The sequence below is a fragment of the Parus major genome, chromosome 11 (assembly GCF_001522545.3).
Source record: "Parus major isolate Abel chromosome 11, Parus_major1.1, whole genome shotgun sequence".
Taxonomy (NCBI): domain Eukaryota; kingdom Metazoa; phylum Chordata; class Aves; order Passeriformes; family Paridae; genus Parus; species Parus major.
Window position 1 is genome coordinate 18,242,736 of NC_031780.1, and position 15,192 is coordinate 18,257,927.

The following is a 15,192-nucleotide window of genomic DNA, read 5'->3' on the forward strand; positions in this document are numbered from 1 at the left end:
AGGGTCAGGGGATTAATGGGACACCCATCCCAGCAGGGAGAGGGTCAGGGTGCCTGATGGGGCACCCATCCCAGCAGGGAGAGGGCACAGGGATGGCAAAGCTACTCATGAGCTGCTCTCAGGTTTTGCTCTGGAGAAAAGTTGTATCAGACATTCAGCACAAATCAAGTTTTCATAAAGGAGCTACTTACACAAACCAGTTAAATGCTGGAGATAAAAATACCCCCCTGAAACTCTAAAAAACTACCCCCCTGAAACTCTAAAAAACTGTAACTACTGTTAAGGTTTATAGGATTGCACGTTTAATTTAAAAAACAGTGATTCTCAGTATATGCACTAATTAAATAACTCAGAAGTTACAGATAATACTGCTTCATTAAAAAATATTCTGAAATTAGAAAGCTTACATTAAATTCATTATTTAAATAGGACAAACAAAAATCGAATTTTGTAGAACCTGTAGTTGGAAAAACAGTTACTCAAGAAGAAACACAGCTTTGGTATCCTATCTCCCACCCACATACTCAGTACAACTTAATAAACTTACCACAGCAGTATATAATACCTAGAGAGTAAGGGCAGAAATATAGAAAATTATGTTAAAAAGTAATTGGTCTTCATCACCACCAGGATAAAAGGCAATATATAACTTTTTAGAAGTTGTATGAAGCCCACAAAATCTTGTATCCCAGTAGAGCTAATATAAGAAATGCATTTGACTGCAGACCAACCAGGATTTACAGCCCAACACAGGCTGCACAAGCTGAATTATGGATTACATTACATTTTTTTATATATGGCACTGTAGAAAAGAAACCCCAACAGGTCAAACTGACATATTAATCACTATAGCTAAAATAAATACTCTGCGTGAATACTGTCTACTCATGGGGCACAAAATAGAGCAAGGTTGAGGATTCTGAAGACATTTGGAACATTGGAGCTTTCAGTACCTATCAACAATATCAACTGAAAACCATTAAAATGCTCATTAAACATTTGTAATTTCCTAACTTAGGGCTGCAGACTGGGCAAACATCACACTGAAATACACAATGTGCACATCCAGATTTGATTATGGAGAGACCAGAGTCAGGACAAACAGTTGACTCCAGCCTGTACTTTGAGACTTTACTCCAGATGCTCTTCACAAGGAATTTCCTAAAACAATGCACTATTGTTTAAGTGATTTGGACACTCAAAACTGAAAATCTGTGGTGGAATCAAATCACCTGCTGTACTGCTTCTTGTCCTCAACCAGGAGAAGACAAAGAACATGTCCCAGTAGTTAAGCTCTTTAAAATATGGAACATTCCACAATATTAAAAAACTAATTAAAGATTCAGGCTCACAGTACTTCCTGAAGTAAATACAATAATTCTTCTTCTGGATTCTCATCAAGACATAAGACAAGATGTCAAATACTTCCAAAGATGCAATATTTATTTATTTCTTTAGAGAGAGAAAACCTACCTTCTAATTTTCTTCCAGCAACCCTTCCATATTGGTTCTAAGTTACATAAGAAATAGTATGAAAAGAATACTTGAAATCTTGATGTATGCTTGCTCTCAACATCACTGGAAAATTACTTTGACTACCTGCACAGCTGCCAACAACACCAGGGAACAGTACCTGCAGTTCTTCATTGTTCTGTTACTTAGTAAGGTAAAAGCCACTCACCAACAGCATCAAATTTATCCCATCTCACTGCAGCTACATAGCTGAAGATAAAAAGTTTTGCTAAAAGAATTTTGTGGCAACGTAAGTTTTACCAAAATGCAACACACCTATGGCTGTCAATGGTGTTCAGGGGCAGGAGGCAAGCTTGTGCAGAGTGCACTTTATTTCCCTTTCCTTCCTTTAATTGAGCTTTAAGGTACTGAAACTGAATGCTATTCATAAAAATTACTTATAGAGATGAGAAAAGTAGTTTTGGCTTTGGAGACAAGCACTAGACACATCTTTCAAGTCCATTAGGTATACCTCATTTTTCTCTTTGTAAAGATAGCTCTTAAAGTTGCTTTTTAAAAAACTGTAACAGTATAAAAATGAAAACAAAAAGAGAAAACCAAGGGATTAACAAAGCCTGCAAAAGAGAGAAATGCAGGTGTGGCTTCTTTTATGGATTAGGAAAAATGTATCACAGGCCAGTGATATGGCCTGGGAAAAAAATGCCCTCTGCCAACACGTCCCCTATAGATAAAGCAGGCTGCAGTGCTGCTGTCTTTTTGATCAAGAGAAGAAATCCCACACCAATGACTGTTTCCCCTGACAGACTGCTTGTCCTTTTTAATGTTACATGAGAGCCCCAGCCTGAACTTCCCTCCCCTCAGAGCTCATACCACTACCACTGATTAGAGATGCTGGTCTGCCTAGGGGTACTCACTTCTTTGCCAAGGCTGTTTAACCTGTTGTGCTCCTTGTATTCCTTACCTTCTCCTTTGGAGATAGAAAGTTTGCCTTTTTTTATGAACTTTTGCTCATTCTCCTGGCAGAGCTTCCTCTAAATTGTTCAGTAATTGGTGCATCATGCAGCAGTTCAGTTCTTGCTAGGCTCCTGTCTTTGCAAGAGAGTGTCATGCTCAAAAAGATTAGATAATTATCCCTCTTCTTGCTAAAACTATAGTATGGGCCAACTGTATTTTCATGCTTCTATAGCACAGAAATCACTATTTATGATACCTTCTACCTTCTCAAACACAGCTGCAGAAAACCTCATCATTCTCCTCATTTTCCTTCCCATACAGCACTGCTGTTCTTTGCCCTTTTACTTGTTAAAATAATTATTATACCAAGAGTATTACAAACAAAATAACGAAAGCCAGTGAAAATAAGTCTCCTGCACTACCTCCTTCAGACACCTCATCCACAGGCCAGCTCAAAACTCACCAGAAAAGCTGGAGGGTGAGGTAGGGTAAGAATTCCCAAAGTGGTTCAATGGCCCTGAAGTCTGACTTAAGGACTGAGACACCTAAGTGACCTATGGTTTCCATATCCAAGTTTTGTAACAATTTAACTTAGTTTTAGTTAACACTGAAATATCTGTGTGTATTTCCAGTCATACTTGGAAAAGTGATCTGTAACTCGTTAGCAAAACTATGCCATGAAACTAACTCCAGAATCCCATGAACTCATACAGGTTAAAAAGCTATAAAGACTAATTTTATGCAAATCACTATAACTTCATATAGTCCAAAAAAGCGAGATTTTTCTCCAAAGACAGAAGGAGAGGAGGGGAAGAACCCAAGTCTGACTTACAAGTCATGGAGACATAATAATTTTATCACTACAGTCCTTCTAGACAGTAAAAAATTTCCTTAAGTTGTTGCTATTTTTTAACTTCTCTGCTTCTCTTTTTGACCGTCTCTTGGGTTGCCAGTATTAAAAAAACCCCAAACTCCACCAGTGTCAGAAATCTTGCCAAGGTTGGGGAGCTGCAGTTCTGCCTGATGCCCTTCCCTCCCTATTGCACCTCCCCTGCAGGAATTGGCTGCCAGCCTGTAACTTGAAGGCAAGCAGTAACCAAGTAACTAATAAATAAGGAGAACACCACTAAAGTAAACAGTACCCCAGCTATAATTAGCTAGAACAGACAAGCTGCTGGTGGTAGATGTCTCTCCGAGTTCCCTCAGGCCTTCTCCAGCCCCCACAGAATCCCTTTAACCAGCATGCTCCTGTTTGACTCCAGGCAAAACAAAAACAAAAACCCCCTTTTTTTCCTCGTCATTCACTAGAACAGAGTATGCAACAAAAGGAACACCAAGATGAAGATCCCACTATTAGCTATTTTTACTGCATTATTTCTTTGAAAGCAAAATGCTGCCTGTAATATTCCAGACACATTGGAAAACTTCATAAAACTGCATTTAACATACACTGATCAGTCCCAAAGACCTCCGTGGTCAGATAGCATGAGGCTTTCCAAAAGCACACAATATTACAATTTCTACAAAGAAAACCCTGGTTTCACTATAGAAGGAAATACAGAAAATAAAGTGTTTTCCTACACCAGAACCAGTCAGGGATTTAGCAAAGCCCAGCTCATGCAGTGGGAAAAGCAGGGAGATTGACAGGAACACAGCGCTCCAACAAAAGCTTATTGCAGGTAATTAATGTTCTACACGAGGCACATTATTGACTTCAAACAAACTCACCCCTCTGCTTAAAGTTAAGCATGTGCACATGTCCTTGCAGGTTTGGAGCTCCAAGCTCAACTTCTCATGAATGTGGCCAAACAAGACCCACTTTGCCATCACTCCCACAAAGGAAGGATGTGCAAAGCACATTGTTCCATTATCTGTGAATAGTTTTTAACAAAGCTGAAAAGCTCGTTTCAGCTCAAAATTTAAATATTTGAGCTCCACCTTTGAATTTTATGGGTGGCAAATTTCAGCCAAATTCTGAAGGAGGAGTGTGGACAGTAGGAGACTGGTCAACACATGTGAAAAAAAAGGTGAGCGTTCCTTTCCAAATTAAACAAGTATTTGCTCAAAATACTCTTGCAATTTGGAATAAATCACAGGGATTCAAATGCATCGTGTTCCTTGAACAGCAAAGTTGGTCAAAATAAATCTGCCTGCACCACAAACCACTGATATTGTGTTATTTCATGATGACATCACTTATGAAACCTGCAATAGGGACCTGCCTTTAAATGTTGTGCACAGATATACATAGGATATGCACACATTAAACACTCAGAAAAACAGTCTGACTTGCAGTGAAATCTTGGAAGACTTGCACATGGTAAAAAGAAACCATGACAGGCCTGCTTTTATTTCTTTTTCTTATACACTAAGCTTGTTTTCAGCTAGAGTACTGAAAATGAAAGGATAATTTTTTGAACACATATGACAGCAAGCTCTGAATGAAATGTTTATCTGTCAGGCTTTTGTTTTGTTTTCTTTTTAATTCAAGAACTCATACTTTTTTTATCAACAGACCACATTCAGCTGTGGTCTGTTGCACCAGCTGAATGTGGTGTGCTGATAAAAAAGTGTAAATTTTTGAATTAATGCACAGTGCTGAAGCAGAGGGGGCCACGGCCATTGCTATTCTATCCCACCCACATCATCACTTGGGATGTGGCTTTGGGGGGAAGAAAACGTGGCCTTACAGCAGAATTGTGGTGTTGTGTTGAGTTTCTCCCCCAGGGAAGCTGTGGGATGGTGTGGTGTGTCCTCCTGCAGGACACAGCCGGGGCCTGGTGCAGCTCCGAGCGGTGAAGGGAGCTGAGGAGAGCCCTGCCGGCCACACTGCACAATCCAGCTCTTCATGGCCGTGTCCATCACTGCCTCTGCTGCCTCAGGGACAGAAAATGAGGCTGCAGGAGCTCCACCACCTTGTTTGTGTCCCAGGAATACCTGTGTGTCATGGCTGAGCCACAGGAACAGCTCTGGTCTGGGCCTCACCACACGGAGCTGGGCCGGGGTGGGGAACTCCCCTTGTGTGTAAATCTCCTGCTCTTTTGTGCCCTTTTCCTATCGAAATTCTTCTGTTCCTCTGCATTTCCTATGCCACTGCTGTTTGTATTTAGCAAATTGTTCTCTCACCCCACAGCCTGTGCCTTTGTCCATCTCTCACTGGAAGGGTGAAGTGGAGTGGTTTATTTGGAGTTTAATTCCCACCACACGGCTTGGACAATGTTTGGTTCTGCAACTGACAGCAGGTAAAGTAACAAAAATTCTGTTCAACACTTCTAAGTAGGGTGTTTACTTTAGAAGCTGGCAACCAGATTTCCTTGAAGTTCAAGACTGTTTGCCCAAAGGCCCAGGGTAAACTAAAAATGTTAAATAACTAATTGTCACTCACTCTAGGACCAACACTTTACTTGACTGCCTATAAAAGAATTGTCTGAAAAAAGATCTAAAAATGTGCATCTTAATACATTTTAAGTTCTTTAGACTCCTTCCAAACCTTAACTTCAGTAAAAAAGGTATTAGACAAAAAGGAAAAAGATTATTCCACAAAATTTGCGTAGCACTGAATAGGATCGAAGCAGAAGGAAATGAATCTATTTGATGATTCATCTAACTGCTCTAGGGAAGAATTACTTAAATGTGAAACATTGCCACCTTAAGATATGGGTATGAATCTTTCCATGTACACCTTGAAAATTTTCTGGTCAGGTTTATTTTCAGTGACATTTAAAACTGTCACAGCATCTTGGGCTTTACCTCCTAAAGACAATGGACAAACCCTGTGCTAGACCCTTCCATGCTTTCTCTCAGTCTTACCAGTTTTCTGGCTAAGTTTCTACTTATCCAGAAGTTTAAAAAAAAATCTGTAATTATAAGCATCAGAAAAACACAGACTACAAAATAGATTCCACCCTTCAGTGTCTGAAAATCAGGGAGACAGAGACAACTGAAAATGCAGAAAAACTCAACCCAAAACCAACTCCAAAAACAACCCCAAAATGCAAATTCACATACCCTCTGTCCCACACATCCTTAAGGTAGCTCCTTTTGCAAGAAAAACACAACCTTCCCAGGAATAGCAGGGGAGGTCCACAGGGATTGACAAATAATGGATGAACTCTTAGCTACTCAGAAGTCTTTGTGCCAAGTTCTCATTTTCCATGCTAATAAGCTGCACACACTAGATTTACAATGTATCCATAAATAAAACAATTGCATTTATTATTACCATATCAATAAAATTTTCTATTAAAAAAATGTAGTTATTTTTTTTGTAACCAAGGAGGAGGATTTATATTTCTATAAAAAAAAAAAAAAAAAAAAGAACAAAACACTATTTAAGTAAGAATGCAGTAGAAACCTTGGAGAAGCAGAGAAAAAAAATGTTCTCATGGTCTTCTCCTACATGCTACATCAACATCATGCAGTCAGGTGGGACCAACTTCCATCTCCAAATGAAGTAAAAATCAAATTTGTCTTGGCCAATAAGGAAAAATTATTAATATCATTGAACCTCTGTCAGAATATTTTGTGTTCCACAGATCAAAGGAATACACACAGCATGCAAACCTGTTCTACTAGTAAAAAAGAATGTTTTTCCTGGCACAGAGCCCACTTGCTATTTTCTTGCATTGCTGCCTGGCTTCTTCCTCCTGTGAACTGAGATCCATGCAAAAATGTTCTACTGCCTCCTGACTCACTGTCTGTATTCTTGCCTGTTTGCAACAGGCATGGATATGTATTTCTATACATTCACTCCCAGTTACAATTATTAATCATCAATGTAAACATCACATTATCCATCATCTTCAGTCTCTTCTTTGTTTTGCTGCTAAGTCTGTAAGAAGCATTAGAGTAATGTTTATAAGCTTTGTTTCACAAAATAAAACCAGAATTCTAAAAAAACCCAGTTTGTGATCATCATGGACTTAAACACAGTTTGAATTAAATTTTTAAAAATGAAAACTCATTGCTGGGGGAATTGATTTTTAAATTCAATTTTAAATTAAAATCTCATTCATTTAAGAATAAGGAAAAAAGGTGTAATTATTAATTACAATAACATCTATAGAGTGTTCCAAAATACTGCTTTTTAAATAGATATCAACATGTTTATGGTGAATTATTTTAATATTTGATTTTGAAAACAGGAAGTAAAACAAAACAGAAGTAAAAGAGAAGTTGAAGCCAAACGTGAGATTTTCAAAGATTTATAAAGTAGTATACATGTAATTCCATTTAAAATAAAAAAGTGAGGACAGACTCCTTTCTTGTGTCTCCTTGAAAATTCAAACCCATAAATTTAAGTGATAGTTTTGGGATACCTCAAATGAAATCATAACTGTCAGCAGCCATCATCCTGCACCAAAACAGGTCTGAGAGAACACTGCATTTTATCATATCAGTGAGACATGGAGCAAAGAGTGCTTGAAAAGGTAATGATACAACAAACCATAAAAATTCTTCCTGCTCTGCTCCTAATCTACAGGCTTTAAAAGCACAAAAAGCAAACTTTAACTTCTTGATCCATAAATGCTTGCAAAATGTGTTCTGCTCCATTGTATCTCTTTCATATAACTCAAGTTTAACCAGTGTGATGGGGCTTTAGATTCCAGTGCTTTCTAAACATATCTTGACCACTTTAAACAAGCAGTAATTCATCAAGAGCCAGCAGGAAGACCAAGCTGAGACTTGAGTTGTTGAACAAGTTGTTCCAAGGATTTTTGAAAGTGGATGCCATAAAATAAACTTTAGTTCCAGAAAGGTGAGGGAACTGCCTGAAGATTTGCTCAGAGAACAGCAATGCTGATGATTGGTGGTTTTCCCCAAAATAAAAGACTATCCCTTGGTTCCAGTTCTTTTGGATCTGTCAGGACCAGTTATGCCTCATATATTGGCTGATTCATGACCTTCTAAAGTGGGTGGTATTCACTGAGTAGAAACTTTGGACAGAAGCCAAGGTACAACCCTCCTGTAACAGAGACTTCTGCAGGACACACTACTCATCTCTTATGGTTTAAAAAGGTGAGAAAGGAAGAAAACAAGGCCAAGTTTCCCAAGAGGCAGCTCATGTCTAACCAATTCCAAAGAGAAAATTACCTAGTATCCTGATTTCTTCTTAATATTGTGAAAATATTGACAATGGATTTGAGGAATAATTGCAGGTGTTGCTGAAATGTCCATGGATAACCCAAGCATGAAGTGAGAATGTCAGCTGAAATGGTGAAATGAACCACGTTCAGTATTGCATAACCAAAAAGAGATTGCAGTTAAAAGTACTTTTTTCCAACTATAGCACACACCCAAGTGCTCCCCACTTAACCCTGAATCCATCCTTACATTTCCACTTAGAAATCAGGAGTTACTAAAAGTATAAAAACCTAATAGTAACTTCTCTGTGTCTGCCTCTGGTACAACACAGATTTCCAAGTCTTAAACCAGAATTTTAATCATGTTTTGGACAAAACCTAAACATGAAAACAGCTTTAAAATACTCAAATTATACCATCTGAAAGATTAATTTAATTAAAAAATGTGGTGCCTCGTGCCCAAAATACATCTCACAATCACTTCAGCAATTAGCTTTCCTCTACACAAAACATCTCTGTTTTAACTGTTAGTTTTGGGACTTTCCAGGTATGCAAGAATATTATCTTTCCTGACTAATATAATGGCTGGAATATAATGGATGAGAAAACACACAAGAGTATCAGATCTCCCTTGAGCACTGGCCCAACATATGGTCCTGCACATTTTGAAAGATGGTATTTGGGATAGTTTGCTGAATATTCTTAAGATGACTGCTCTTCTGCTGTGTGAGGAAGAGGGCTTTTTCTTATCCCTAAAATGACTGTCTTCAATAAGCGGTGATTCACTGAACTAGCCCTGAAGCTGCCTTTGGAAGCTCAGTATTCAAAAACCATCTGTGCCAGCAAGTACCAGGAGAGGGTTTTCACTTGATATTTAAACAAATTATACCCTCAGATATTTCAAACATATACTCTGTATTTATGCATTTTGGGATACTAGCCATAGGTCTTGATGAAAAGCCAAATAATCTTAGTATTATTATTATTATTAAATACAGAAAAATACTTGTATTTAACCTCTACGCTTTAATTCCATAATAAGAAATGAGAGACTTGAAAATATGCCAATTCTGCATTCATGCCACCTTAGCAGTACTTAAATATTTAGCTTGTAAAGCTATCTGACCTAGTCTTGCAATGGCTAATCCTTTTTTAAAAGCTTTAACTCTTACAATTACATGGAAATATCTATTTCATAAACAAAACAAAATTTTAATTCTGACTTTTAAAAGCCTTAGAATTCAAGAAAAAAAAAACCACACTGAAAATGTGAACTGTGTATATTAAAAATCAAACAAAAAGCAACAAAAGCAATGCAAACCTTTTATTTAATCTGACATTAGAGGTGTTTAGGGATGCCAAGTGAAGAGTTTCAGTTCTTGCTGTCCTGAATGTTTGTGTCAGCCACCACTGAGTGCCACATGAGCATCACAGGACCACAGCACCCATCACACCTGGGCAGCTCTGCTGCTAAACACCACATGGGCCAGGATCCTTAGATACCTAACTTGATAATCACATGCTAAATTCCAAAAAGCTGTGACTTTAAAATATGTTTTCCAAGAATTTTTGTCTAGTATTACTAAAGAAATGGAAAACCCCTAAAAAATTCCACAACTGCAGTAATTTCAACTCTGCCTGGCAGAGTAGCTGAATCCATCCAAAGGTATCTCGCTTCTCTTTACCTCTTCTCCTTCACTCTTGATCTAAACCCCATTATAATAATGAGCAGGCTGAATTACTGATGAGCTGCTGGCTGCTACAGAGGCAGCTGTGTTTCTAGCAGATCATCTAAAATACCAGCAGACACGAAAGGTACTAAAAAGGAAGCGAATGAAGTGCAGGTGATCTCACATTTGCTGTCTCTGGCTGGCTGTAAGTTCCTTTTCCAGTGTTCACTGGGCTCTAGGCCAAACTACTCCAACCAGCAAAGCTGCAACTATTCACTTTTTACTCTTGTTAGATCAGTCTTCTTCCTATTTATTGAATGGAGATGGGTCAGCCCAGGGTGCCAGAGCCAGGGCCAAGCAAAGGGAAGGGGCAGGAATGCAGGGCCTGGGATAGGGCTCACAGTGCCATTAGCCCAGGCCACTTTGTATTCATGGTCTGAAACCAGCCACTCACTTGCTGGCAGTGCTATTTGGGGACACCAAGACCCTGCTCATCCACTGTTTTACAAAATATTTCTCCCATGTTTTGGAAAGGCATTTTTTATATGGTTGCATGTAGAAGCAAAATTTTTAAAAAAACTAAACAAAAAAAACATGTAAAAATAACCTCACTCCAAAACTGCTGATTTTCCATGTCCCCAAGTAAAAGCAGTAAAAAAATAAATATCTGTACTTGTCCAGGAAAGACAATTGATGGGCCTGGTCTTGATAATTTATAATAATCCTGCCATTAAAAAAAAAAAAAAAGTCTGTTTAGCTATGGCATGAAAACAAGCAAAGAAGTTCAGATGAGCTCTGGCAATGTGAGACAGAGAACAAGTTTAAAGAAAAAGCTCTCAAACTGCTGGTAAAAAATACTTACAGTTATTAATACAAGCTCTTTCACATTTCCAAGAGCTGTAGAAGAGCTATGTCCCTTTGTGTAAATAAGGAAATACTAATCTTTACCATCAACTTCTTAAGGAGAACATCCATCACTACTCCTAAATCAACCTCCTGCTCAGATAAAAAGGGTATTATTAAAGAGATCCAATTTCCAAAAATAAATTGTTGGTATTCCTGTTAAACCAAGAAGCTGGACTGAAACCCACAGCACTGTTCACTGAAAAATGGCCAATGCATTGTCAAACAAGTTCAGAAAAGGGGGAAAAAGAAAAAGGAACATGCCAGGGTGGGATGTATAAATGACATCTCTTTGGATCAGTAAACATGCAGGGTCCCAGCTACAACAAAAATAGACAGTAAGTCAAAAACATTAGTGAGGAGACTAGCAACCGTTCAAAAACTGGGTATTTTGATCAAGAAAAAAGGGCAGGCCAAAAAAACTCTGGCCAAGTCAGACCTTGCAAGCAGAGATTATCAGTAGCAAGGGCTTTAAGCAGCTTAGAAATTGCTGGGAGAAATCAGCATGTCATAGACCATGGAGGAGGTTGGATATTTGAAGGTGGAATTGGGCTAAGGGGGTGCTGGTACCACAGAACACAGAATCCTAATGATGTTTATAATCTCCAGAAACCCAAAGGAAAGCTATCAGTCAGTCCTAAACAAATAATACAAAATCCCAGTACCTTTTTACAGTGAAACATTTTGGAGGAGTTGAGTTTATTTCTGCACAGCAGCCCTAATAAGCTCAGAAGAATAGCAGAAAGGGAGTTTCTAGGAGCCAAGCTGTGTGACACAGCCTCTACAGCACTTTAGGTCCTATTCCCTACAAAAGACATTGAATAATGCAGATCCAGTTTCCAAGACCTGGAAATCAGCTTCCAGCCAGCCATCTATATGAGCTGGCCAGGATGGTTAGGAGCTAGGAGGAGAGGGATGGCAGCAAATCCATCTGAACTGGCACACAATTCATGGCTCCGGGAAATCCATGGACCGGCAAAAACTTCAAGGATAGTTTGCCAATTGAACAATACAGTTGTTCAGCAAAATTTGGGCTAGGAGAGCAGAAAAAGGAAGCAAAAAAATATCCAGAAGCCTTTGGAATTTGCCCCAGACCTTTCTTTTTCCTTGAAGCATTATAGCAAGAGAAGGAGGAGGAGCTTCTGGAGAGGGAAGCTGTTCATCATAATCCATTCAGATATGGACCTCTGATTAAAGTGCTTCACTCACTGAAGTTGATCCCAATTTTGTTCATCAAATTATGAATATTTACAAAATATTTCTTTTTTTTAAAGAGACAACAGATAATAAAAATTAAATTCTGTTCCTTAGAAGAAAATATTACTTTGGTGAAGGGTCCATGTCCATCTGAAGGGGTCCATGTATTATTAGAAGGTTCAAATTATTTTTAAATGAGGGAAAGCCAAAGCTATGAACACCCAGTTGAGCTTCTAATGAAAGCTTCTTTGGGCCTATTGCTGTAAGATTTGGTACAGCTGCATGTGAAGGAGAATAGAATTCTTCACTGAAGAAGGGAGATTGAAAGGAAGAGAATAAAAGGACAACACAAAACCTGGGGAACTCCCTCAGTCTGAAACAAATTTTACCAGAAATGGGAGCACCTCCTACGTATCTGAAGTCCTAAGTCAATTTTAGAGTATAAACAAGATCCACTTCTGTTCCTAGCTCAGCTAATTCCCTAGCACTAATCTTAGCACACGAAAAGAGAGAGAAGTCAGATAAAAGCTATCCAAAATGGGAAACAAAAAGGCCTTTGGAAATGCCTGGCATTTAGACAGTCAAATGTCTGAGCCAAAACTGTTAGTTTAGTTATTCAAAACAAAATGTTTGCATTTTCCTCAGAACAGGCATGTAATAGGGAGAATTCCTCTGACTCCACTGCGTGGGCAGACTCAGCAGAAGGAAAAGCAGCCCAAGTGAATCTGTACTAAACCACACAGTGCTCTTACACAGCCACCCACAGCAGTGGGACCACATCACCCTGGCTCTCCACCTCGCCTAATACAGATCAGGCTTTCAATTTTACATTTATTGTGTAGCACAGCTACTTGTGCACTTAAATTAACAGGAGAATCATGCTAAAGAATCCAATCCTATTTCAAGAGCATGGTATTCTTATGGAAATTAGATTTTAGCATGATTATAAACTCATCTTTGCAGTGGTGGGGGACACCTTGTCGTTCTGGAAGAAGTTTATACACATTTTTATCATAAATCCATGGTATTACTACAAGCTCATGGTTCAAACTGTAAGCAAGACTACAGTTACGGTTTTTAACATACTTCTTCATTCCCTACTCTTTTTGGGTTTTTTCAGATTATGCAGAGGAGAAAACAGATATAAAAGCAGTGAACAGTTTAAAACCTACACTTCACATTTAAAAATATTCTTTTAAATATATTTTTAAAATATTCTTTAATTATCTGCTGAAAGTTCACACTTGAAAATACAACTAAAAGGAGATGTCGTTTTAACCGTGGCAAGATAAGCTGGGCTCCTGGTGCCGATGTGCATTTCCAAATGCCACAGCTCCCTGACAGCAGCAGCAGGAGCAGCTCCAGCTGTTCCCCCGAGGTTGTGCAGGAGGGATTTCCCTCAGCCTGGTACACACATACCTCTCCTCCGATGGTGAGCAGCCCAGGTGCATCCAGCTTCCGTTTCTTGCGGGGACCGATGGCTGCCAGAGCCGTCAGGTTGGCATCCCTCTGCCTCATCTGGGCAAGCTCTTGCTGCTGCATCTGTCACACAGGGAAAGAACTCTCTTTAGTTTCTGTTCTGTTGCCATATCAAAAAGTTATCTTCAGACCTGTGAGCATCAGCTACAGTCACACATAGGCAATCCCTGAGAGTATTTTACTGCTCTCGGTACTATTTTAGCAGCCTGGCCATAGAGGAATAATGAAGATACCCAAGTTCTCGTGTCTTTTCACAAGATTTCTGCTTCCAAATATCTCAACTGTTTCCAAAACCACCATTCTTTTCATTAAAAACTGTCTTAGCAAGCACTATATATTAACTACACATCTCCAGTTTAAGACTGATATAAAAAACGTAAATATCAATTCAAATCTTTAAAAAAAACCCTCAATTTTTATCTTGTATTTATTTTGAATATTTTAAACATGCTTGATGTTTTCTTAAAAAAAAAAATCTAAATTAATAAAATATCTCTATCTAAATGCTAGCCAAAGGTACATAAAACCTTTACAAACTGAATTTACAAGTGCTTTCTGGGCTTAGGCTTTAGGTAAGAATATATTTGACTAGTTTGAAGCAGCTGCCAGCTGTATTATGTAACAATGTAGCACACTACAGAAACCAGGAGAAAATGCTCTGGACAGCAAAGAGGTAAGACTGCATATTCACTGTAAATATGTATAATCATTTCAGTGTTAAAGATAAGTGTCATATTCCCAGGAACACTAATATTTTAATAAATATTCTGATCAATACCACACAAGAATAATTGATTAGGCAACACAGTATATTATTTTAATTAGATAAAAGCATTCATAGCTCTTAGCAATAATTTGTATTAATCTCAAAACTTTGGGTTTGCACAATCTATAAATAAACTGAGAGGTGTTTGCTTTCCAATCCCACTGATGTCACTCTTGTCCCCCCTTCAGCAGCAGTGCACAAAAAACACCTCAAGAAATTCAGTGGTGATAATAAAAACATTGTAGGATACAGGATAATCACAAATTCTTCATTGAAATGGAACTGAAGTTACAAGCAGAGGTAGAAGTGGCTCAGCCATTACCTACACATGATCTGCAAGCAGGGCCTGAAGTATCTCACCCAATGTCAAAAGGAAAGGAACTTTAAGCAATAAAGTGCCCGTGTGGGATCTGTTTTCTCCACCCAGCTCTGCCCAGAAAAAGGAGATCCACCTCACACCTCCCGTTCAGTGCAGCCTCAATGTGTTCATTTAGCAGTCAGTGCCCTTGGGACCAAGCCCTGTGCCTGGGCACCTTTGGTCACCACGAGTGTCCCAGGCTCCAGGGGCTGCTCCAGGGCCCAGCACAGGCACAGCTGGGGAGGGCTGGAGGTGCCAGAGAGCTCCTGCAGGGCAGCACCAAGGAACTGGGGCCAGTGAGCTGTGAGT

At 38.9% G+C, this 15,192-nt stretch overlaps 1 protein-coding gene across 1 annotated transcript in view; it reads right to left on the bottom strand.

Annotated features, from left to right (window-relative positions):
- The window catches only part of LOC107209769 (transcription initiation factor TFIID subunit 4-like), a gene marked incomplete at its 5' end in the record, with an annotated part of 144,735 nt that overhangs the window by 31,820 nt on the left and 97,723 nt on the right, over positions 1 to 15,192 (bottom strand). The window contains one exon of the mRNA XM_015639796.2: positions 13,700 to 13,822. Within this exon, the coding sequence (XP_015495282.2) occupies positions 13,700 to 13,822 (123 nt within the window). The remainder of the gene's footprint in view (positions 1 to 13,699; positions 13,823 to 15,192) is intronic.